Source organism: Periophthalmus magnuspinnatus, chromosome 15, assembly GCF_009829125.3.
Source record: "Periophthalmus magnuspinnatus isolate fPerMag1 chromosome 15, fPerMag1.2.pri, whole genome shotgun sequence".
NCBI lineage: Eukaryota > Metazoa > Chordata > Actinopteri > Gobiiformes > Gobiidae > Periophthalmus > Periophthalmus magnuspinnatus.
In genome coordinates, this window is record NC_047140.1 from 7,230,456 (window position 1) to 7,257,362 (window position 26,907).

The window sequence follows — 26,907 nt, forward strand, 5'->3', positions numbered from 1 at the left end:
CACAGGGAGAGGGACATAGGCGGGGCTTCCTGTTGGCCAGAGCTTTGTTTCAAGGAGATGAGGTGTAATCAATAATGTCTAATTCATCAGGAGTTATAATATAATAACAATAAAGACATTTAAAACAAGATACTGAATAGCTGGCTTTTTTCTTCAGGTAGTTTGACACCTGAAACCCAAAAAATGGGAGAAACACCCAGCCATTCATTTTAAAACTATAACTGGAACTATAACTCTATAACTATAACTCTCTCGTTTATTTACTAGTATACTCTATAACTAGTAAATAAATGATAATGCATACAAGACAAAAATAAAGCGAGGAGTAGTCAAAATATGTTCACTTCACATATGCATATTACCCTTTTGTTAACTGATTAGTTTAGTATAAATCATAATTCTTGCACCAGATTTGTCTACTGGTCTTAATGGCATCCCTAGAAGAAAAATCTTGCCTGTTTTGTCATAAGCCAGTCAATTTGCATACTAAATGTAATAATAATAGAGCTTTTCCAGATGCTCAAAGTCACTTCACAATTTCGTGCATTATTTATTCACTCCACAGCCACACGCCACAGCTGCCCTGGGGTAGACTAACAGAAGCACAGTTGCGAATCTATGCCATCGGCCTCTCTGATCATCACACACAACACTCAGGCATACACCACTTTCATATCAGGTAATGTGGGTGAAGTGTCTTGTCTAAGGACACAACAACAGTTTTTATCCACTGGCTCCCCACTGTGGCACCTGAAATTCCCAGTGGTTTTCCATCCAAGTGCTAACCAGGTCCGACCCTGCGTTGTTTCAGAGATCAGATGAGATCAGGCTTTGACAAGGCCACTATAAACTCTAAATCTTTAAAATTTCAAACTATTTCATTTAAGAAACAGGCCACAATGATAATTAAACCCAAATAGATAGAATCTTTTCTCTTTTTTAATATGTAAATTTGAGCTTTATCATCTGATTTTATACTTGTTCTGATACGGTTTCAGACTAAAACTGTTCAAGAAAAGTCAAATTTTGTAATATTTATGTTATATTTGTTCAGTATCAACACTTGCTCAAATGAGTAATACTAGTTTAAAGGTGCACTATGGAACATTCTGGTGGAGGGTCTGCCACTTCTTTGTCTCTTTGGAGATGCTATTGCTTTGCCAGAAATGTTCCACAGTATGGCATTAAACTTGTCTATCTCCATGGAGACAAGCAGTGGTGCTACAAGGCCACGTAATAGGTCAGATCTGTGGAGAGGCGACATCACTCACAGTCAGAATGCAAGTTTTTCAAGGTATTTGAGCAGTTAAAAAAAGCCCTGTAATGGAATAAATGTAAGAGATATATGTTGAATGCCATATTGTGAAACATTACAAGCAATAATATCTCTATGGAGACAAGCAAGTAGAGCGCCCTAAACCAGAAAAGTGATAGTGCACCTTATATTACACAAAGCAAAAATCTAATAAATGTTGATTAAAAACGATTTCAAACACACCACACAATTGAGAGAATAAAATATGGTTCTTTTTAGTTATTAAAAATGATTTTCATTTTCATCACAGGCAGAGTTAAGAAATGAATGACTTTGCAATTAATAAAAACATTCAAAATGCCTAAGACAATGAGTAAACAGACATCTTTCTGAACAACATTATGGCACCAACTCAAAGAATCTCAACATGGCCAAACCAAAATGATAAATAATTTCACAAAGGAATTGACTGAGAATTTCCGCAGGCCTCCAGGGTAAGCATAAGGATGCTCATAAAGTGCTACCGTGTACAACTTTAATCAAAAACATGTTAACCGTTTCAGAATGTTCTGATTTCACCGCTAAATGATTTTCAGAGAAGCAGGATGAGTAGAGTTCTGTTTATTTGTATTTAAAGGTCCTATATTACACAAAATTGATTAATGAGGGGGTATTTTACTTACCGTTATGGGGCTTTAACTGCTAACACATAACATATTTAGATCACCGTATTACTTTTTATTGTTTTTAAAGTGCTACATTTGCCAAAAACAACATATTAACATGTTTTATCAGTATCACTTTCATTTTTGACCCTCTGAGTCTCCCCTCCCTTTGCTCCTTGTGCTAAGTCACTCCCCTTTCAGAGTGCTGTAACAACACAAACAGCGTGCATCCTGCTAATGACAAACCTGATGCGATGAGCAGTAGGTTCAAGTTGTACTGTATTGTTTTGTGTCATATTTATGGAGAATTGTCTTAGGCTTGTGGGCGGAGCATTGCACAGAATCTTACAGCTAATCATAAGTAGGGTTTGAATAGGGCGCGGAAGAGATTTCTAAAATACTCAAACATGCATGGATGACATCTAAAACCTCTTCAGGCATGTTTTAGTTGAGGGGAAATCAATTTTGCATAATACCCCATCTTTAGTGTGAGTTTTTAGTCATGTTAGAATGTTGTTACCTCATCAAACACAGACTTGTAGTTGTGTTTTGTTTCATTCACACATGTTTGAGTAATCCAGCATTATTAGCCTATCTATATCTCCATATATCTCTATTTGTGTGTTAAACATGAGTGAATGAAACAAAACACAACTCCAGGTACGTTTTCGATGAAGAAACATTATAATAAATGAGTGTAATGTAGGACCTTTAAACGGCATAATTGCGAATAAACATAACAGTGTCCGGGTCTGTAGTTTGGGTCACATGATGAGCTAGTCCACAGGTGTAAAAATAAGGCGAGTGGAGTTCAGTTTCCTCCCAGGGCATTGAGTGGATCGTCGAATATGTCCACTGTGTCGGAGGCCGCACTGGGCTCTGGAGGAGAGGGGGGTTTCTTCTGTTTAGGAGGAGCCTTGGCTACTGCTTTGACTGTGCTTGTGGAGAAGATGTCATCTGGGAACACAAATGGAGACAAATTGGATGAGAATGAATTAAAGATACAAGATAGCAGTAGTGATATTTTTGTCTTTCTGTCAAATCTTAAAGGCCCTGTACATGATTTATTCCCACGTATTTGAGCAAAATGTGTCTTTCCTCTGAACAGATATTTTAATCAGTTATTTATTTAAAAAAAAAAATAGACAGTCAGAAGTCATTAAATGGTAAATGGTCACATATTTATACAGCACTTTTCTACCTTCAAGGCACTCAAAGCGCCTTTCATCAAGGAACCACTCACCCATTCAGTCACACATTCATACACCAGACACTGGGGGCGAGGTGGGTTAAGTGTCTTGCCCAAGGACAGAATGACAGCATTTATCTTAAATACCAAATTAATTTAAACTATTGTATGAAATGGTGAATGCATTACAGCAGTTGTAATATTAAACGTACCCATGTCATCATCGAATATGGACTTGGCCTCTCCTTTTGTCTTGGCCTTGTGTTTGGGTTTGAACGTGTCCGACAGATCGGCAAAAATGTCCACGTTATCGTCAAACAAACTGGCATCAAACTTCTTCTCCTTGTGCTTCTTCTGGGCTTTAGGCACTGGGTCCACTTCATCCTTTGGAAAATCACAAACTTCATTCAACAGATTGGACTGGAATAAATATGCTTTGTACAATGTCCCCTAGTACATCTAACTTAAAATGCATGAGCAGACTAAGTAGATAATATTGTTTCTGCATTATATTATTTTTTCTTCTTTTGGGTGTTAAGAATGGGGAGAGACATTCAGCCCATATACAGCCTAGACCACAAGACTATTACTTCTTTACAGGTTTAACATATTAATTTCTGGCTCAAAATGGATGTTGTCAATGAAATACAACATGCTCTTATGAATTTACATTGTCAACATATTTTACATCTATTACTAGCAGTTTATTTAAAAAGAAGCACAATGTATCTTTGCTGAGGTCCACCACCTGCTAGTTTAAATGTAATTGCTTTGCCTGGAAAGCTCCATGGTATGGCATTAAACGTATCTATCTCTACAGAGACAAGCAAGTGGTGCTGCCAAGCCAAGTTAAAGGTCAGGATCTGTGGAGAGGTAAGCCTGCTCACAATTAAAAAAAAGAGCATGTTATTCAACATGCCTGCCTAAAAAAAACAACAATATGACTGTCAGAGGTGGAAGGCAACAAAGTACAAGTAGTAAAGTACTGTACTTAAGTACGGATACCTAAACATTCTATGTAGGTAAATTTTACAATGGATACTTTTTACTTTTACTTCACTACATTTGAGAGCAGATATCTGTACTTTCTACTCCACTACATTTTTGAAATGGACTGAAAAGTAAAAAGTACTTTTGATATGATTTAAGGGGTTATTTTTACCATGTTTGTGGTAACATCCTGATTAAAGTTTTCGAGTTCAAGCTTCAACCTAACAACACTTGTACTTTAACAGTAAAAAGTAAAAGTATTTCACACATTTTTAAATGGCTTCTTAAGTACTTTAACTCAAGTATATTTTTTCAAGTGATACTTTTACTTGAGTATCTCACTATCTCTTCTTTTATTTAAGTAACAAAATTGAGTACTTCATCCACCACTGACTATTCTAAAGACAAGATGAATGTTACCAAAGTAAAGCTTGTCACGTCTTGGTCATAAATATCAACAAAACTACCACAGAGGGTTGGGGTTAGAGTTGGGGCTGTTAAGACATTTTCAATATTAATAAACAATGTACCTGAAAGATATCTTGCTTTGACGTACTATTACTACTCTTGCTGTCTTTACTGTTTGTGGAGGGGGTGGTGCTGTTGTTAACTCCAAACAGATCCTCGTCATCCTCATCTTCCAAAAACACTGCGGGCTTGGCTTTCTTAGTGCTCGGTTTGGACTTGACCTTCTGGAAAAGGTCATCAGTGCTGTCGTCAAAGAGAGAGGGGAGACCGCCTTTCTCTTTCTTCGCTTTCGTGTCATTACTGGCTGGCGAAGATTCATTTTTCAAGTTAGTTGAAGGCGGTTTAGAAGGAGCTATACTTGATCCAAACAGATTGTCAGAGCTGAAAATGTCGTCTGGAATGGGTAATGTGTTTTTAGGTTTGTTGCTTTCTTTGCTAGAGTCTGTGTGGTTTGTGGATACTGGTACTGTGAGGGCAGCGGGTGCAGGAGATGGTTGGACTGGAGCAGAGAGGGGCTCTGCAGGAGGAGGCGGGCGCATTTTAGGCACACTGGGGTTGGGTACAGTCTTTATCAGGGCATCACTGGTGTCCTGTACAGACTTCTGAGCAGACAGCTGTCGAGCTGCTCTGGACTGGGGCCTCCGCAGGGACGAACCTTTCACTCGGCCCTGCAGGAGACAGACAGGTAAGGAATCTTTTGGGAAGTAAAAGCACTATTTGATTACTATGTGTCTTTCTCAGTTGATAATGTTTTGTACCTTGAGATTACAAGACCAACTAAAACACAATACAAAGAATCTGGCAGAAAATTACACTTTTCAACAAACTTTCTAGTTGTGCTTTACTTATATTCACTCCATTCTCAAAATTATTCAGAGATTTAAAAAAAAGTAATGTATTTGTCTTGCAGTTTTTTAAAAGGTACAGTATGTCACTTTTCTCAAGGCGGCACGTCACCTGCTTGATTCCTCCAGGACAATTAACAGTCAGGTTTGCGGAGATGCAAGCTCCCTCAGAGTAAGGAAGGGAAGGAAGTTTTTTAGAGCAATAAACACAACCAAGATGCTTCTATTTGAGTTTTTTGGCTGCAGAGTTCCATACTGTGGCTTTAATTAATGTAATTTGAAAAGCAATAATGATTTTTGTTGCTACAATTTATTATGCATTTGTTCTGCTCATTTAGTTTTATAACTTTAGTTCTTTTAGGTCTTTGACTGCAGTCTGGACAGGTTCAAGAATCCTAACATAGTATTATACATTACATTTTATGACCTGAGGACACTGTATCATGGGGATTAGTTTAGTGTCTTTTTTGGCAAATGTGAGTGTTGCTTGCACTGCATATCAGAGCTTCCATCAATCCTATTATTAAGTGGGTTAAAAAAGTCATTTTTGTTGAATGTTTCAACAAAAGTCCATGTAAACGTAAACCTGACCCTCACGCTCAGACTCACCTTGTGTGCACTCTGCAGTGTAGTGACCTGTGCGGGTGTGTCAAAGCTGACCCCTGCTGCCTCAGTGTCTTGGGGCAGTTCCAGAGGAGAGGTGAGCGGGCTCGGGCTCAGGCTGGAGCTGGACACTCCTGATGAGGAACTGGCGCCCAGACCTGAGCCTGAGCTGGGGAGGGACGGGAGGGCACCAGGCAGAAGAGCGGACGGGTTTATCACAAGGGACGCCTGAGGGCACAGGGGCAGCAGATATTGGCATCACTGTACTACACGTAAGAGGAATAGGGTGTGTTCAAGCTCTACAAATGAATGTTGACCAAAGTGGAAAGGCCTATAGCATTTTGGATTTTGAGCGATCCTCTATTTTGATTCTAAACTGTATATAGACCCTTTCCTTCCTGTTATCACATCATGAACACACCCCATTGAAATAAAACAGTTCTAATGATGAGCTTATAGTAAAAGACCACTGAGTAGATACAGGGAAAGTAAAAGACCACTGGACAAAAAGTGAGACGAGACCAGAACAAGTTGCATGAAAAATCACATTTGAGAATAAAAAGTGTCTTAATTGAAATTTGAAATGCAAGGCTCAGAAGATGCTCAAAAGACAGAAAATCCAAAGATACGAATGCAATGTGAGAAGGGAATCGTCCAGTGCTCAGCACCGCCCTCTGGCGGTCAGGAGGGATGAAACAGATCTACAGTCCAAAAGTGAGATGTGAGAAATGAAGACCAGACAGATTAAAAAAATACAACAAAAATTACTTGAAGTTTCCCAATCCTTGAAGAGGGATCTTTAGGTTTAACAGGAGCTGGGGCAGGCTTCTGTGGTCAAACCAAAGCAATGTCACAAACAATAAGATGGTTGTAAAATATCAAATCTCCATTACTTATTACACTTAAATAACATATTTTAAAAAGGCAGTTGAGTATGCTTCCAGTCTCACCTGACTCTCTGATGACGGCTCTGGACTGGCCAGTGGTGCCTTTTCCACAGGTTTACTGGGCTTCTCTGCTACTTTCTGTGAGGAGGAAACAGTCAGATGCATTAGCCTTATTCACCAAAATCCCAAAATACAGCACTGTATTGGCATCGTGTGCTATCACAACTTTACAGTGTTTTTAGTCAATAATTCCTAACACTTTCATGCACATCGCATTTTAAAATGATGTATATTTCATATATAGTTGTCAATTTGTGTCCAGATACATAATATAAACATGTTCAAACCAAACAACACATTTGCTGATGATAACTGTTGACAGCTTGTTGATTATTTATTTATTTTTTTTTAAGAATCTTCAGGACAAAACAGTTAGAGAGAGGGTAGAGACCTTTGGCTAATTGGCCAAACAGAAAATTAAGAAGGTTTTATAAATTCAATTTTGAAACCAATTTTGCCCCAAGCTTAATCCAGTAAATTCTATTTACACTTTAACTTCATTTTAGGACAGATTAAGTATTATCTTGCATTTGTTATACAGCAGTTATAGCTTTAAACATGAATCAACAGCTGCAGTTTTAGTCTGTTAACTTTAGTTTACAATAATCACCATGGTAACTCTGTACTCAGCATTTACGCCACATGCATTACCGGTGGTGGGGCTTTGGGTTTGACAGCGCTGAATAAGTCGTCTTCATCATCATCTGAAAACAGACTGGGTGCGGCTGGCTTCACTGTGCTGCTGGGCTTGGAACTCTACAACAAAAACACATTAAAATACAGATGGCTTATGATAGTACTCTGGGATTTAAGTTAGTTTGAAAATTTTGGCGAAGTTTAAATTTTTACTTCCTGGTTGCACACAGACAGTAGAAGGAATGTCAAAATGTTTAACTAGCAACTACACTGTAAACAAGGCTGATTAGCCCAATGAGGTTCATCTGGTCTTTCATCATGTCACCACTCTGAGAAAGACCGCTACAGAGCAGTCGAAACTGTCAAGTATGAAAACAACTGAAACCTTTGTCTGAAAAAAGAATCTACTAAAATAAACAAGACTTACTCCATTATTTACAAAATTGTTATGATTTGACAAATAAAAATGTATTTTAATTTATTTTCTAAACATTCATTTGTGTCCCTTGTGTGTTATGATCCCTGCATTTCAGATGGAATAGTTTGTACTGATGACATGTTTTAGAACTCAGCACTACTTCCTGTAATTTTTTTCTTCAACCAGGAAGTAAAATTATAAACTTCACCAAAATTTTCAACTTTCCGTCCCAAACTGCCAATTGACTGACGTAAAACTATGATAAATACACAGGTATTATCCCACCAAATTCAGTAATATAGAAAAATCATAAAAATCCGTCATATATACTTTAAAGATGGTAGAATGGTAGAGATGTTGTACCGTAGTGTGAGTGTTTTTCCCTGAGGAGGAGAAGAGGTCTACATCCGGGTCATTGTCCTTCTGCTGAGTGTGACTGAAGAGCAGCTCCTCGTCCTGGAACACTCCTGTGCTTTTGGCTGGGACCCTCTCCTCTGTGGACTGGCAACACACAGATGTGAATGACAACGTCAAGATACTTTGGCAAAGAGCCTAATTTTGGGAGGGCTGAGAGCAAGATTTATTTTTTTTTGGCGAAGGGAATTTTCTGTTCTATGTTATAATGTTGTTTTCTCATCACAAATATACCTGGAGTTGTGTTTTGTTTCAATTACACATGTTTAAAACACACCCTGCATTTACTCTTATTTCTTCTCTCAAACTGAAAACACTCTTACCACATGACATCACAAAGTGGAACACAGGAAGTGCTCCACTGTGTTTTTAAACTCCATATTTCACTAGAATCATTTGGAGAATTTCAGCCTCAGAATTGCCCATCTCTACTGAACTAAAGATAAAAGGAGCTGTTAACTTGAAAACTACCACTTCATGACATCACAAGGTGGAACAGGTGGAGATGTAAACTAATAATGCAGGATTCCTCAAACATGTGTGAATGAAACAAAACACAACTCCAGGTCTATTTTTGATGAGGTAACAGCATTATAACATGAATTAAAGCTCACAAGAATCCATTTTGTGTAATACAGGACCTTTAATTGGTACAGGAATACTTGTTCAAGCCCATATCTGATAGCCTATTTATTCTTAACCTATATTTACCTTTAGAGTGTTTTTAGGAGGTTTGGACGGCGTGAATATCGAATCGCTCAGATCTGGCTCCTCCTCCTCATCGTCGTCAAACAAACTCACAGCCTTCACTTTGGATTTCTCTCCTTTCTTCTCCTCTTTCTTCTCCTCTTTCTTCTCCTCTTTCTTCTCCTCTTTCTCCTCTACATTCAGAGGACCACTGTCAACACCATCTTTATCTGTCTCTTTCTCCACTGAACTTTTGCTCTGTGCGCTGGCGAACACATCGATCCCTCCGAACAGGCTGACCGCTCCGGCTGGCTTCTTCCTGGCTGGCGCACTGCCCTCTGGTGGTGAGGTTGGCGTGGGCGTGGGGGTCTTCTCCGCTGGTTTGGACACATCCGGAGGCTTGTCTTCTGCTGTTGTCGTGGGTGGGATGTCGGGAGTGTTCTTTGGGGGAGGGGCAGGGGACTTGGAGGGAACTGGGGAAGACTGGAAAACAGTAGAGATAAAGTTAATGGGTAGCGTAGTCCAAGAAATTACACTAGAAAGGGTTAAAAAATAAATAAAAATCCCTCAATGGTCTTGTGAATGTGACTCTTTTAGTATTGATACTTGGTCAGAAAAGTATCTAGTTTCGATACAAGTTTTAGTATCGTTAGTACCTGATTATCGATATTTTTGACAAACCTACTCTGCTCATGGTTGTTCTTCTTAGGTGTTTTTAAGCAAGCAACTGCAAGTGACTAAATACAAGACAGCTGCATATATTTAAACCTCCATTATGGAACATTCCAGGCATAGCAATAACATCTAGCAGGTGGCAAACTGTCCACCAGAAAAGTTACGCAGTGCACCTTTATTGCAAGTCAATCAGATAGAGTTTGAGAAAAGAAAAACTAGAGCTTCGTCAGTGCTGAGAGCGTCTCTGTCGTTTGGACTGGTCTAAACGCACTTCTAAGGAAAGGAGTTTGCTTACACAGAAAACAACCCACTCTTGTTGTTTACAGTAAAGACCATCTGTCAATGTCAAGTCCAGTGTCCTGGTCTGAACTGTGGGCAGTCACCCGAGTCTTCTTTTACGTAATGTAGTTCATGATGTACTGTTCAGTCACTTCCAGTTTATTAGATTACTCTGACGCTACTGTTGTTCTTGTTTTGGATCTGAAATACATGCCGTTCTAGTAAAGGTTTAGCCGTCAATGATTAAGTTTTCTCTCGAAATTTCCTGGACTTGTTTTAAGGGGCAATATACTGACTCATGGTTAAAAAAAGAATTAACAAATCTAATCACATTAGTTAACCGAGTTCAGGCCTTTTTGTAGGTGTTGAAAATCCCTTGTAGCTTTAGTTGTCAGTTTTCATGTCATGTACAGAGTAAACACAGTTGGTTCTTACTTTAGGAGCCGGTGAAGCTGCAGGTTTGATACTAAAGAGTGATCCTTTGTCATCTTCGTCCTCGTCTTCAAACAACAGCGCTACTCTCTGAGACTTCTTCTGACTAACAAAGCAGAAGAGATATATTTAGTTGAAATGAAGGCTTTTTGGCTGCACAGTTGTAACATATGAAGAGGTCACAATTTAAAAAGTACATAAATAGTAAATACCTTAAATAAATACCTGTTAAAATTAAATGCATTTTTGCAACATATTTGTATCTAATTTTAAGAAAAGATATCTGTCTAAAAAACACTGAACATTTTGCACATTTTGCATTTTTGAAAGTGTGCTCAGAATAACCAACTGTGAAATACTTATAAAGCAGTGGTAAAAGGAAACAAAGTAAAAAATAGTAAAGTACAGATACCAAAAATTGTACTTAAGTAAATTTTAAATTGAATAATTTTTACTTATACTTCACTACAATTGAGAGCAGGTATCTGTACATTCTACTCCACTACATTTTTGAAGAGGACTGAAAAGTATTTTTTATTGTTGTGTGAGACCTGCTGAAAGGCCTGAGGGTTCATTTTTAATAATTTGATCAAACAAAAAATAACACAACAAGTAAAAACAGCTAAGAAAAAAATATTGATTCAGTCGTTTCTGTTGAACTAAATTCAAATCACTACATTTGAAGTTTTATTAGATCTCAAAATCTGTGTGAAATACACTTTTTACTATTTAACTACATTTTTAAATGGGTACTTAAATACTCAAGTAAAATAGATGTATCACATGAAAAAAATTATTTATTATGCTCCAGTATCTGTACTTTTACAGTAACAAAATATTTCTCAAAGAACTTTTCAGTCGATTTACATGTATTTTTATGAATATGAAGGTGAAGCACTTTAAGTTTTTTTCTCATCATCAGCATCTGTGAAAGTGTTACTGACCTTGACTCTTTAGGCGGAGCAAAGAGGTCATCATCCTCATCATCAAACAAACTGCTCTTCTGAGGCGCTTTGATACTGGGCAGACCAGAGGGGGCGCTCACACTCGACTTCATCCCACTCTTTGGTTCTGTGCTCTTAGGACCCAACCACTGGTCCTACGAAACAAGGTGCAAAACAAAAAATTGTGCATAAATAGAAAGAATTTGTTTATTCCCAAATCTTGTTATTATTGTGAGAATAATGTTGCGTACCTCGTCATCACTGAAGAGGGAGCTGGACGTTGCTTTACTGGTCTGTGGAGTGGAGGCTTTAGTTTGAGGTGCTGTAGGTTTAGATTTAGAGGCAGATGCAAACAAGTCCTGCAAAAAAGTACATCATAAATGAGATATGATTATAGTGTAGAAACTCATAGTACAGTCAAAATTTGATATTGGGTGGTATTGTGTAGAAGAAAATACTGACAATAAATGAACATATTCAAACTGCTTTGTGCCACTGACAAAATAACTCTAAAGGGATATTCTACAAAAAAAAAAAAAAAGTACAATATGGTTAAAATATATACAGAAAAAAAGTACTAGGAAACAATGTATTTATAAAGACAAACTTCTGCCGTTTTACAAATAAACACCAAAAAATACCAAATCTTCAGCTCACTCTCTTCTCCTTTCTGCTGTTGTCCCATAAAAATCATTTTAATCTAAATAAAATTATTCAGCGACTAATACAAATTTTGGTCGACTAAGACCCCAGTGACTAATTAATCGGCGAAAACGATTTACAGTCCTAATGAACAAACAGAAGAATGAACCTCTTTAATAGTTCATTTGTGCCTATAATGAGTCTTAGAAGTTATTAATTCAACCCTCTAACAATATAACAATCTAATGATAAGATTTGATTTGTATACAGAAAAATAACAAAAAAGTTCCCCACTGGTACAACGATAAATGCTGTATCCCCAATCACACCCATCATGTGTTCTACCTCTTCATCCTCGTCGTCGAATAAGGACACGGCTGGTTTCTTGGTCTTGGTTTGACTCTGTGTCTCAGGTTTAGATTGACTTTTGGGGACAGATGGGAAGATCTATGAAAGCACAATTAGACACGTTATAATGAAGCACCACTGTGAATCCCACATGTACACAGAAACAGTCTTACCTGTGAGTCTTCATCGTCTGAAAACAAACCCCTGGACTGAGACGGCACTGTGGGCTTTGGAGGAGGCTTTTCAACTTCTGGAGCTATTCCATTCTGGTAAAACACAAACAAGTCAACGCATCAATATGGATTTACGTCTTTTTTAATGAATATTTTGTTACCTGGTTTTATATTATTCGATTTGTACTGTTTTTAGGATAAGTAACTGTGTGTTTATTCATTTTTGTGTTACTTTAGTAATCTCGTTTTAACAGTCTCTGTGCAGCACTTTGGAAACTGCCTGTTTATGAAATGTGCCTCAAATGAAGTGGATTGGAAAATGGAAATCTCTACAAATTAAATCAAAATGCTAAAATTAAAAATCAAAGAGCTATCATGAGATTTGGAACAAGACATTTGTTTACGTTGTTTTAAAGCATCTTTGATCAATTTCTGCAATGCCATAAACCACTGCAACCAACTAATGAAAAATTCATATATAGATATCAGATACAAGCAGTGACTACTTTTTAGGCTAGTTCAAAAATATAGTGGAGTAGAAAGTACAGATATTATTCTCAAATATAGTGAAGTAAAAGTAAAAAGTATCCATTTAAATAAAGAATAGATACCTGCTTACAATTTTCAAGTACATTACTTTGTTGAAACATAACAAAGTAAAAGTAACACCCTCGAGTTAATGACAACGACTATGGATTATTGGAAATACACACTAAGAATTGACACATGATTTGTACCAGCATATCATTTTACATTATGATTATGACAGTTCTCTTTTACCAAAATATACTTTTTAAACAATGTGATGTTATCTACGGTTGCAAGCTGGTGAGATCAAATTGAATAACATAAAAAGGTTTGTAAAATACATTCAGACTGAAATTAACAATACACATATGTTTAAATATATATAATATATATTATAATAGAAAAGAGTATGGATGGGCAATATTAACAAATTCATTTTGGTGGATGTTGAAATACTGCACTAATTTGAGAATGAACAGGATAGTAATTATAGACAATACATTTTAACTAACTGCATACAATAAATTAGTAAAATCAATGAGTAATATAATCTTTACATACTCCAAAACAGTATGATGATGTGAAAAGTTGTGTAGACTATTTAGAGCCTCATATCTGCCCTCTAATCCTTTGCGGATGCAGATACATTTTTACAGATAATTTTTTCCCGATACACAATTTAAAATGTTATATTTTTTTACACATTTTTACAATGCATAGTATGTTCACTACTCTATTCTTCTTCTTAACAACAACTTGAACATTATCTTGTAATCTATTCCCTGCTTCAGCGCCTGAAGATGGACCAGTTTATTCTGTCTAGGGCCTTGTAACTTGTACTTTGCTGGCTGCTTTTTAAAAATGTTTTGGTCTTTCAAGCTTGACATTTTGTAAGGTCAAAATTGATGGAGACAGACGTCCTGCTGTGAGGACTGATATGAGCTGAAGCCTTAGTGATAGTTTGTTTGGCATATAAAAATGTGTTGTGTTATGCAGTGAGCAGTGACCCGGGCTCACCTGTGTGTCCTCGTCATCTGAAAACAGCCCCCGGCTCTGAGGCTTCTGAGGAGGCTGTGGAGCAGGCTTTGCAACGTCTGGAACAATCCCATTCTATAACACAAATAAAAACTCTAAACTACTGCTTAAAAAGGTACACTATGTAACTTTTCTACCTGTTTGACTCCATGGAGATGTTATCACTTAACCTGGAATGTTCCGTGATATGGCATTAAATGGATCTATCTAAAATACCCTAAAAAACATGCACCTGTAACTTGGCCTACAGGTGGCATAACCTGCTTGTCTCCATGGACATAGAGAAGTTTAATGTCATACTGTGCAACATTCCAGGCAAAGCAAGACAAGCAGATTACAGCAAAAGTACATAGTGAATCTTTAATTAACCCAAAAATGAAATTACTCTTATTAAAAACCTTTTCAGTACTGTCTGCTAATTACAACTGAACAATAGGTCTGTGAAGTTAAAAGGGCTGTACAATTTGTTTTCATGTAATAAAGTAAAAATTGTCCTGCCTCAGTACTGATAGATTGTAAAAAAAAAACTGCTGTTTGTGTCAAAATGAAACCGCTGTGTGCTGTCTGCATCTATTTATAAAGCATTATTATTGGCCGCAAATCAGGAAGTCACACTGATGCGATGTTAGTTCTAGCTGTTGAGTTACGTGATGGCAAAGCTTCGCTCTGGCCTTGGAAAATTGTGAAAAGTGCTAATAAATTCAGCGCTAAGAATGCAGTAAGAAGGAATATGAAGAATGACGAATATGTTCAGTTGTTCACAGTTTTAAGAAGTTAAAGGTACAGCGCCGTTAATATTAGGACTGTAGGCCTTTAGGCAGGTTAAATTTATGATTCACAAGTTTAATTTATCTTTATATAAATACATTGTTTCCTAGTACTTTTTCTGTATAAATAGCTGTTTTTGCATGAACTCTCTTGCAAGTGTAGCAATGTGAGTGCAGTTTGGGTCAGATACATAGAAGTAGGTGATAGTTCTGAGAGCTTTTGCCACACTCCTTTTTTGGTCGACTAATCGATCGGCAGGACACATTTTTGGTCCAACAGGAATTTCTTTAGTCGAATACAGTCCTAGTTAATATAGTAAGATAGGATTATTGTTTTGCTAGCACTGACTACATTTTGGGCTATGTAGAGTCGTGAGTGTAACAGTGTTGAGTTCAGACCTCCTCAGACTTGTGTGGCTCGTGGGTGGTGGAGGGGAGGTGCTTCTTTAGGCCTTCAGACAACAGGCTCTTTGTCCCAGGACCAAAAAGAGACACAGCCCCAGCAGGCATCTGAGGGTGACAAACAACATGAGAGACTGACTTCATTTGGGCGTTTAAAAAGGTCCTATACTACTGTCGGCCCTCCAATAATAATGACATTGGAGTGTGGACCCAGATATCGGTATTGGTCACATATTGAAAATTTAGCTCATATTTGGTCCCAGTATTTTTTTAAGCTACCTTGAAAGCTAGCTTGAAAATAAATCTAATGATGACATATAAGTAAAAATAGAAGAGCAATTAGGCTATCCCAGATATGCATTTTATTTATATTTATACAAAAGTTAAACATTAATTTGTGACCTTTATTATAACTTAACTTGAATTTGTTTTTAAAAACCCATAGCAAGGGTTTTTTAAAAATTGGTAGAAGCAAATATCAGCTATCGGCCACGGCAGCAAGACCAATACTGGATATTGGTATCGACTAAATAACATCCATCTATAATTCCCATCTTTGAGTGCTCTTGCATATTCACGCCATCTTGTCAGTTGAGAACTCAAACACTTGGAAATGGTAATCCAGGAAGTCCACTGTGTTTTTAGTCCATTCACATGCCCTAGATTCTGATAATTACAACGTTCACTGCCTTTCCAAATTAGGAGTTTAAATGGGACCAAAAGAATCCACCCAAAACGGCCCTGATCCAGTCAAGCTCAGGTCTCAGTCGGGCTTCAGTTGAGGATGTAAACTGCAGCTAATCAACTCTGATGTAGCTATTCCATCTATTATTGTTACCCACATTTAGTCTGCCAGCAGGTGGAGTCCCCTGTACTCTTTTGAGCACTTGTACTTTGAACATTTCTGCTTCATTGATGAGATTACTGACAGATACTGAACAAACCAAAAACTTTTTTCTGGTATGACCTTGATGAGTAACCAAAATTAAAAAGCTCAAAAAAAGTAGATTTTACATATGTGTACCTTTTTCTCCGGAGGCTTGACTTCTTCTGCTTCTTTCTTGCTCTGAGGAGTGCTGGACTTGTCATTGAACAGGTCTCCATCTTCATCCTCATCATCGAACAGATCAATAGCCTTTTTAGGTTTGACCTTCTCTTTTACTGCTGGAAAAAGGACAAAGTTTTAACAAATGTATACAGGGCTGACTTTCGATTTGTGCCATCAACCCCTTCGACCACCAACATTCACATACAACAAAAGTAAACACTAGTGCCACTGCTGTCCCCTACGTGTAAAACAGCCAAGAGGGGTGTAAAATATATGTAAACCTGCTATTTTTAAATAACAATTGTAAACCATAATCAAAATTGTAGTACTTGGAACACTAGAATCTTGTATTTTTGTACATGACACATGCCTAGTTTATGTTTTCTCTGATGCATAACAATTATTATTTCGTATTTTTATTCCATTAAACAATTAACCATGAATGCTCCTGTTTGAAGGCTAAGCATCACACTTACCAGATGCAGATGTTTTTGAACTTCCACTGAAGAAGTCGTCCTCCTCTTCATCATCAAACAGCCCTCCTCCAATTGTGGATTTAACTACAGGAGTCCCATTCTCTTTACTTTCCACAGGCTCGGTGTCAGGGGGTGAACCAAACAAATTATTCTCTGTGAAAATACATATAGTTAGTCTTATTTTTAACTAAACAATGAATAAATTAAGGAATGAGACCGACCTGGGAATATTGAAACTCCACCAGCTGGAATTTTCTTCCCAGACTTTGTGGAATCTAAACAGACACAAACAGGTGATTTTTTAAACTTTCTGTAAAGGTCTAAATAAAGGATCTCTTCAGTATTTTGAAGTAATAAGTAATGGTATTCAATTGATCAAAATTAAATTGAAAAAATTAATTATTCAACTGCAGCTTGACCTTACCTGTAGATGGTGCTGTTGTTTTTGTGGTGTGATGTATTTTTTCCTCTGCCACATGTGGTTTAGGTGCATCAGAGAAAAGGTCTCCCTGAAAAAACACTACACAGTTAACTTTGAGATCAAATGAACAGTTTTATCTATCTTTCTAAATACATGATTTACATTTCTGTTTATCTGCACATATCTTGAATTGTTGGACATGTTCAATCAGGGGTGGAGTGCAAATACAAATATATACCATATACTCCAAGATAAAATTTATTATAGTAAAGAAGTTTTAATGTATTTAAACAAAACTCTTTGGTATCAAAGTGATATTTCAATACTTGGCCAAGTATTAATGGTTCAAATAATAAAATCTCTTATCACCCATTACAATTGACAAACCCTGTAAACTCCTTATAAATGTAACTCAGGTGTCATTATGTATTAATCATGATTAAGACTAAAACTGGTTCATAATAATCTCTGGTTTATACATGGCTGTAGGTCAGAGTCATACCTCATCGTCATCGTCAAACAGGCCCCTCCCCCCACTGAAGAGTCCGCTCTTCACCCCAAATGGAGACAGGTCCTCTTCCTCCTCTTCCTCTTCCATCTTTGGAGGTTTGAACATGTCATCACTGTCCTCGTCTGCTGCATGGACAAAACAGACAAAGACAATAAAGAGTATTATTGTAGTCACTGTGTGGCGTTTCAGAATGAACATTTTATTAGTGCAGTCTAATTAGACTAACTACGAGTTTTGTCAGATTTCCCGTTTCCTGATCGCTTTCAGTGAGAGTCGTTCCAGACTGACATATGGAGCACTCTATGACTCTACATTTACCAAACTGGCGTGAGTTAAAAGATGGAAAAATATAAAAACAAACTGAATATATAAAAAATGTGTCCGGTTTGTTACAACCTGAGAAAAACAATATTGACTGAGAAAAAATGTATCGCAAGTGACTACAAAAACATAGAAAAGGAAAATAAACATTGAATTCCAAATAAAAAAAAACAAATAAAAACCTACCCTCCGGCTTGATGGGCTTGGACTCTTTCCGGCTCTTACTCTTCTTCTTAGATGACAGAGCTTTACACATGGTGGAAACACAAGTTGATGAACATGCACATGCAAAGATGGCTCACACAGTCACTTAAATATCACTCAAACAAGATGAACAACAGAAATGAAACTTTTAAAAACTTGGTACAAACAAAACCAATGATCTGAGCCTTACAAGCGCGGTCCACCTCTGGTTTAGTGACAGGTTCTCCTTTGATTCTGGCAGCTAGCTCATCTGCGAAGGATGCCTGCTGTGTGCTCTGAGGGACAACAGAACATAAACCATTGAACCTTTAAAGTACTCTGAATATTTACAGTGCATATGACAGGGCAGACTGCGCATTTCACTAAAACACGAATCATTCAACAAAATACTCAAGATTGTATTCAAAATCTTGCATAGTTTTTATATAGTTTTACGTTTATCATTTTACTTCCTGGTTGGACACAGACAGCAGATATGACATATACAGAGGTAAATCCATAACCGTTACCAAGAAACCATAACCTTAACAAGGGGCAAAATTAAGGGTGCATTGATCCATGAATATTAACAGATACCAGTGCAAAGACTAAAAGCAGCATTTACTTCTTTAAATCAAAAATAAAATATGACAAAACTGATCCAAATGTGTCTATAAATAAAAATTCAAACATTGTGACACTTTCTGTGTCAACTACCATCGTTGTTTTATATGTTCAACCAGGATATGGACTGAACTGATATTTGGAAGCCGACCCAGCAAATTTTTCAGGATCAGTAGAGGTAATCAATACTAAAGAATGATCAGAATAAAAATACATGACACTTAAATTTAGTTAAACAGAGGTTTAAACTGCCAGAAAATGTGTTCCTTGTGCATGATTTGTCCTTCATTTTAGGTGGAATTTTTAATGTTATAGGCAGAGGGATTCTGTTTTAGAACTTCCTGTATTTTTGTACTTTTCTTCACAACCTTTTTTTTTCTGCAAACTGCCAATGACCTGGTGTAATACTATGGTAAATATTTATAACACAGTTACCATTCCACCAAACTAAATAATAATTACAAAAACATAAAAAGCCATATGCACTTTCATTTTGTGAAGAACTACATGTATTTAACACGTCTCACCTTTCTGTCCTCTTCTTCCTCTTTGTCAGAATCTCCAAATATGTCAGAATCCTCATCATCTTCATCATCCTCATAACTCAACATGGAGGACTTCTACAAAATTGAATGCCAACATTAGCTACTTAAAACAAAATAAAACTTGCTATATCCAGGTAGCTTTGCAATTTACCTTTTTCATTATTTCCGGAGTCTCGTCATCATCCTGGTTGTAGTCTTCATCTGAATGCTGAAATACAGATGAATATAGAACAGAAGTTTAAAATCAAAATATCAAATCAAATAATTAAGGCTCATCTACTGTTATTCTTCAATATTTGACCAATATATATATATTTCATAGTTATAATTTTTCTTCATGCTATTTTTTGTGTGTGCTATAGTTGAAGACACAGTGCACATGTATTTAGCCCTATACACACATCAAGCGTGCGATTTCAGAAAATAGAATCCAACCTATTTTTTGAGACTTCACACAAGCGTAGGCCATTCACAGAAAACATGCACTTGTTATTGTTTTTGTGCAACTACCATCAGCACAACGTATTGCTGGGGCAGTAATGTATTATTTGAAGTAGCCCAGGTTCTGAAAAGCTGTCTGTGCTTTGAAATTACTTTAGAAAACCTCGTGTTTGCCATTGTCAGAGTGTAGTCAAGCCTGTTCAGTGAGTTAGTCTCAGTGTAGGCCTGTTACAAGTGACTAAATGGCAAGTATGAACAGCTTAATCATTGGCAAACTCAAAGTTGGTGCTTCACACATTCTGCCTGGGCTGCCGGTGTGGCCGTGGTGTGGATTCCTTGACCTTACACATATAAAACGCTGTAACGTGCAGTGTGTTTGGGACCTAACAATAACTATGTTAAAACTAAATGAAAAAATAATTAATGAGGACTAAAACCGTGAGTTAAATTACAGATATTTTTGTTACCAATGACAAATCAGGTTAAATTCTACTTTGTGATTGGATAATGTTACACCCGATAAACATGATAAGATCCTTTAGTGATCATGAAGAACATCCAAAATGATTCATGTGCATTAAATTTAAAATAAATCCTTACCACAGCAGCTTTGCCATCTTCACTTTCAATCACACTATCTCTGTCACTGTCCACTGACATTTCTGTTGATAACACACGCATAAGGGTTAACCAAATGTCCAACAGAGCAATGGCTAATATTATGACCCAGAGTATCACCATCACTGGAGAGGTCACCCAGCCCCACATCGTCTTGTTCCATAAAAGGCTGGGAGCCGATCAGGTATGGGAGAGGTCTGTCTACATACAGATCCTGAAAAACACAAAGAACAAAAATGGATTGCTTTCTAGTATTACTTATTTAAAAAAAATAAGACTGTAGTTAGTATATTACCATGTGAGAAAATAGTTTTCAGTCTTATATTAAAGAGGGGATATTACACTTCTATGGGGTATTAATTGATAACACATTTAGATCATCATGTTACCTTTTATTGTTTTGAAAAATTCTATATTCGCCAAAAACAACGTATTAACATGTTGACAAGTTAGAGTTTCATTTGTGATGCTCTGATTGTAATGTGACTTGGGAGTGACTTAGCCTGGAGATTCAGTGTGCATCGCACAAATGAAACTACAGTTAGCCCTCACTATAAGGCGATTCACCTTTTGTGGTCTCGCTGTAGGGCCCAGGAGAGATCGCTAGATTATTCAAACATGCATGGATCACATATAAAACCACTTCTGGCAGGTTTTTGATGAGGGAAAAATGTTATAACATGGTAGAAATGTAATAATACACTCCTCCCTCTTTTTGACTTTTTGACTCAAAGGTAAAAAAAAGAAGAATAAAAACTGTATTCATAATTTCATTGTTTAGATTATATAGCTAGAAAAAAAAAAGAACTTCATGTCAGTTTTTGTTACATATAAAGAGGCCAAGATATAAAAGAGATATTAACTATATATACTTTCAAGAAACAACTTGCTACCCACCTTGTTTTATTTTTATTTAAAACAAGGTTTAAGTCTTTATTGATCCGTTTATGAATAATTGACATATATCCATAGAATACCTTAGGCTCCAAAATGGCGTCCACTCTGTCGGGCACCTCTTCATCCTCTGAGTCGGAGTTTCCAGCTTTGATGTCCAGATGTTCAAAAGCTGATTCCAGGACTTTGAGACCATAAGTGACGGCCTCTTGCATTTTAGGGATGAGCTCAGCCTCCTTCTGCTCCCTCGTTTTCTCCTTAAAGATTATTACAATGTCATTGACTTTATATTTAAATACATGGAAATCGTGCTTCACATCCTCTGAGGAAAAACAAATTTGTGGCATGGGTATCGGCAATATGACACTGACAGACCAACATCCAACAAATACGATACTGCCATTGAATGGAATTTTTGAGTAATTACTTTTTGGGGTGGATTTTAAAACAGATATTGTCACTTGCTATTTGAGTATAATCCTCGCCATGTAACTGTAATTATCTTAATTTAAAATGATTGGAGTCTCAAGTCCCAACTGTCCCAAAACACAGCTATCACTGCTATCCTATGCCTCTATAAAATGCTACTAAACCTGCATAAAAACTACCAACTAGTACATTGAGTAGTATTCTTCAGATATACTTTATACTCTTATGTAAGTGCAAATTTGGCAGCAATTTGTAAATAGTTACTAGTGAAAGTAATTTTCAAGAATTATCATAGCGAGATTAGACTAAATACACAGGTGTTGCAAGATGGCTTAGGGGTTAGGTAGCAGCACAAATGGTACATCGCTTGTTTCAGTGGTGAAAGTTAGATTCCTGGCTCATATCATTTGCTGAATGTCTCTCCCCACCCTTCACCCACATTCACCACTTACTTTTGACTTGCTCAGTAAAGCATACTGGACAATTTAAAAAAAAGGTTGATGTTGAGGGTAGGGTTGTTCACACACACCACATCTAAATTAGGACTCAAAGGAAATGTATTAAGGTATTAATCTTACAACTGAACCTGGATTGCCAGAGCCTAAACCTGCAGGTAGAGGACACATATAAGTATGTCTCATTCTCAGTATATGAACAGGCCTCATGTGAAAGCTCAGAAACTCTGGAATTCACTCTCTGAGCTGCAGAGGAGGCTGCATGATTGGCTGCAGGTGCTGGGTTAAATGTAGTGTCCATTCAGATCAGAGCGAGGCATTTTGGGTATAAACTGGATCTCAGTATTGAAACTGGCAACCCAAATAAGAGACTCATGTGAGGCTCATTCTGCTTTCTGATTGGATAATTGCCTTAAGCAAAGTGGACCAAGACATCAAATTATAAGATAAACAACATAGCCAACATGTTGTTTTTGTTTTTGTAATTAAGAATAAATCACCATTAGAACTGGACAAGATCAGAACTAAGCAAAGTCTGCATCAGGACTAAACTGGGCTCAAACCAGGACAAGTGTGGCCTTATCATACCTGCTCAGGCTGCTTTTCTGATGCATCTGCTTTGGGCACCGTCTCCTCTACTTCTTCATCATAAACCCTCTGCAACAGGAAACTGTTTATTACCACACATACCACACCTTCTCACTTAAACCACAAGCCTTCTACAAATAAATGAAACAGATAAATTACATTCTCTATAAACTGTGTGTTGGACAGCATGAGGAAGTCATTGAAAACAGAATGTAGGCAGCTGTCCGTGGCTTTGGTGTCTCGGATCAGGCTGTCCAGTTGTTTCTCGATCTCATGGGTCTTGGACAACATCCTCTGGCTGAAGTCTTGAAGGAACAGGAAGAGCTGAGAGGACAAATACAAAGAAAGAAAACAGATGAATAAAAATAGAAACCAAATCTTCATCGTCATTATCTTCGTCATAAATCGTTTGGAGCCATGACTAAATGCTATAATCTAAAAAGAATGGCAAAAACATGTGTGAATAATATCTAATTGCAACTTTATTGTAACGTAACTTCATCCACAGTATGGCACTACACCTATCTATCTCTATGACAGCAAGCAGCTAATGCCACTATGGCCAAGTTATGGGTCAGATCTATGGAGAGGTGAGCCTATTCAGTAAGAATGCCCATTTTTGAGATTATTTACCAATATTAAAGAAAACATGTAATTGAATAAATGCAAGTTTGGATAAGTTAAAGAAGTTAAACAATTTGGTGGAACATTCCAGGTTAAGCATTAACATCTCCATGGAGACAAGTAGGTGGCTGACCCCCATTAGAAGAAAATTTACATAGAACTACTAAAATCTGATAAACAATTTAAACACAGCCTCAAGTATTGCATTTGGATAAACACTGAAATACAAACAGCTGAAAGAAAGAAACTACACTGTTGGCAGATTTTATACATCATTAGAGCTTATGGAGACAGGACATTTCATTCTCTCTAATGGAAATTTATATGGTCACAAAAAATAGTTGTGACATAAATTCAATTCTGACTTAGGATTTGATGAAATATAAAAAAAAAAAAAAAAAAAAAGAAATTGAAAATATGGTAAATGTTTGAAATTGTGAGGTGTGAATATGGTGAGAACCAGTAAATCTGATTATTTTCACACTGTTACTAGAATGAGAATTGCATATTGCACGCAAAATATTACTTTATCTTTTTATCTTTATCTCCATGTTCTTTATATTATTTATGTATTTCATTTATAGCACATCTACCAATAAGGATTGTCAAAATAATCCATACTAATCAACACTGTTAAAACTGTCTATACTAATTTGAAAAAAAAAACAAAAAAGTACTACTGCTAGTGCTACTACTACCACCACTAGCAACTAGTACATGAACTACCACAAAAAAATACATATACATATACATGTCCGCACGCACACACACACAGACACACACAAACATATAACTTTTATATATACAAATAAACACCTATATAAACTTTTATACATACTTTTTACATCTTTACATTTTAATATTCTGACAACATTACTACCAATAAGAATACAATGGTTCAGTAAGAAGAGGTTGTGTTTACCCCTGAGTCAGCTGCCAGGGACCAGTTGGCGCTGTTCTGTTTCATTTCTTCAATAGTCCATGGTCTCTCCCAAACCTGAGCACCATTATCCACATGGTGACTTTTACTGGGGCCATTTGTCAGCCCATCTGGAAACCCACTCATCTAAAAGAAAACAAAAAAGCAATACTTTAGCAGTGTGAGAAATATATGGAAAAATGGATAATCTCACAGTCACTGTTTTGGAGATATAAAAAACAAAAAACAGTGAGTATATTGCCAATACTATAATAGTGTGAGGTGATTAATTTCGTTTTTAATATTACGGTCCATTTCATGTGATATTTTAACCTGACCCATAGATTGCCATAACATTATCTCAATATCATCATTGGTATAATCCAAATAGTATAAAGTCATTCATTTTTGTTAATATCTCCCAACTCCACTTTTAAATCAAAACCAATCACCGAGAGCTGTAGGCCTTCAGCTACTACAATTAACCGGTTGATGCTGTCTTAGTCAACTAAAAAGTTTTATTAGTTGACTAATTACAATCAAGAATTTCTTTAATGACTAGAGCCCTATAATAGGCTCTGTACAGGCAGCATGCTAGCTAGCTCTCAGAGCTAATGCTAACGTTTATTAAAAGCATAAAATAGAAAATAAATAGAATATTAAAATAAAAATGTATTGATGTAAAGACTACCCAATTGTTTTCATATGCAGATTATATGTATTTATTTCATTATATTTTTTGTGGTGTTCTTTTAATATTTTGTATGTCTCTAATTTAGCATTAGTGTTAGCGTTGAAACATAAACACCTGCCTTTCTAAACACAGAAGTGTCCTCTGGTGAAGTATTCACCTATTTTGTTTACTCTTTAATATGTTCTCAAATACATGCACCCTCAAGTCACTGTCCACTGTCTTATCTTTAAATATATATTAATTTAGTACAAGTCAACAAAAACCTCAAAGACATAGAATTGGACAGGAAGTAGTGATGCTAACACTGAGGATGCTGGGCGCTGTTGTGCAGAAAACCTATTCAATAACATATTGTACATTTCCCTTCATCTATGAAAGTTAATTTTTACACATCCATGTATGATGAAGCTCATCACGGGTAGGGCTTTGGGATTTTAGACACTTCCCACATACTATTTAACCTCTTTGATTAGTTGTGTACTAGAGCTTTATGTAGAATACAGTGTCACACAGACTCAATATTATACAGAACAGTAATCATATAAATGCAACTTAAGATTTGGTGGCACATTATTATTTATGAAACCCTGATTAAAACACAAAAACTAGACATTAGAGACATTGCTGTGAAAGTTAACTTCAAAGCAAACATATTTAAATGCATGACTTTTCATACGACATAAAAATGCCTGAGATTACAACACTGAGCCACTTCCTCATGTGACTGTTGTAAAGTGTCTCACTGTGACCACAGGGACTGTCCATTCTGCTGCCTCACTGTCCACTGTCCATGGACAGGTCAAAATATCCAAGGGACACATTTAAACTAACAGTGACATTAAAGGCATCAAATGATTCAGTAGAGGATCACTCAAGTAAGCTAGTGGTTTATGAGATTAGACACATTTGTCAAACTTGCTTCAGTAGTTTCATATAATTATTATTTGTGAAGACTTTGCAACACATAGTAGATCTGAGATTCTGAAGTAATCCAGACACAGGTTGTAATGCTACAGCAAATATGACTTTTATTCCTGTTTAAGGCGAACTGTGAAATGTGGTAATCAGTTTGTTTTCCTCAGCTCCTCGGTGGGTTAGCTGCTGCTGTAGCCACACTTGCACACTTGTACACAACAGGTAAATCCGTTTGATTGTAGGCCATGTAAACAAAGTCACGCTCCTTTAAAGCACAGCTCGTCCACTCTCCACAGTGCCTCCTGGAAAGTGCACAACTTTAGACAACCTAAAGCGGACTCTCTTCTGCTGTTAGCAGTTAGCTCAACTTAGCTAGTTAGCTACAAACAACGTTAGCAACAACATCTCCTGGGAAACCCAGTGGTCTTTAAAGCCATCGTGAGCGCTCATGCCCTTACCTTGGCCGTTACCTTTCACACTGTTTTGGAGAGACCGACTGTAGTCCAAAAGCCAGGGGAAAGCAGATCGATAATGTGAAATTTGGCCTTTCTCTCATTGGTCTTCTGACAGGTCAGCCATGTTCTGTCTGCAGACAGTCACCTGACTGCGGTCGCTTAGCAACGCAGTGAAAGTGGAGCGGCCAAGATTTCGCCCTGAGCTCTGTGCACTGAGGAGCATGGAGCAAGACACCAAGACACAGGGGCCAATGCTTTAGTTCAGCTCTAAAGTGAGCAGATGTTACACTCAATTACACGCATTCAGGTCATGTGATTGAAGTTTATAATACCCACAGCAAAACTAGCTTCGGATTGCCAATGCCAAGCAAATAAAGGACGTGTGAAGAACTCGCTGTGCAATA

The 26,907-nt window shown here is 37.0% G+C and overlaps 1 protein-coding gene across 2 annotated transcripts; it reads right to left on the reverse strand.

Moving 5' to 3' along the window:
* Positions 1–2,432: 2,432 nt before the first annotated feature.
* On the reverse strand, positions 2,433–26,736 carry washc2c (WASH complex subunit 2C). 2 transcript variants are annotated; one of them, XM_033979165.2, is made up of 32 exons: positions 26,507–26,736; positions 24,443–24,586; positions 23,056–23,220; positions 22,897–22,965; positions 21,508–21,681; positions 20,651–20,744; positions 20,513–20,574; positions 19,623–19,679; positions 19,454–19,546; positions 18,514–18,598; positions 18,306–18,365; positions 17,790–17,923; positions 17,291–17,375; positions 17,088–17,141; positions 16,867–17,019; positions 16,367–16,506; positions 15,340–15,450; positions 14,156–14,248; positions 12,611–12,703; positions 12,435–12,536; positions 11,699–11,806; positions 11,448–11,602; positions 10,507–10,609; positions 9,142–9,600; positions 8,380–8,517; positions 7,614–7,718; positions 6,966–7,040; positions 6,784–6,843; positions 6,022–6,243; positions 4,630–5,235; positions 3,322–3,493; positions 2,433–2,877 (listed from the first exon to the last, which is right to left on the reverse strand). In XM_033979165.2, exons 2-32 carry the CDS (start codon positions 24,584–24,586, stop codon positions 2,732–2,734), a joined length of 4,317 nt encoding a protein of 1,438 aa, XP_033835056.1. In that variant the 5' UTR covers positions 26,507–26,736; the 3' UTR covers positions 2,433–2,731. The 2 variants fall into 2 exon arrangements, with proteins under 2 accessions (XP_033835056.1, XP_055083212.1); XM_055227237.1 differs by having other exon boundaries at positions 10,507–10,602; positions 11,444–11,602; positions 26,507–26,657.
* Positions 26,737–26,907: the final 171 nt, after the last annotated feature.

Bases quoted from the DNA above. Each gene is read 5' to 3' on its own strand.
- washc2c (XM_033979165.2), bottom strand. From the start codon at position 24,586: ATGAGTGGGTTTCCAGATGGGCTGACAAATGGCCCCAGTAAAAGTCAC. The intron at 11,603-11,698 runs GTACGCAACATT...CTTGTTTCGTAG, and splicing joins CCCTCTTCAGTGATGACGAG to GACCAGTGGTTGGGTCCTAA. The intron at 6,844-6,965 runs GTGAGACTGGAA...GTTTGACCACAG, and splicing joins AGCCGTCATCAGAGAGTCAG to AAGCCTGCCCCAGCTCCTGT.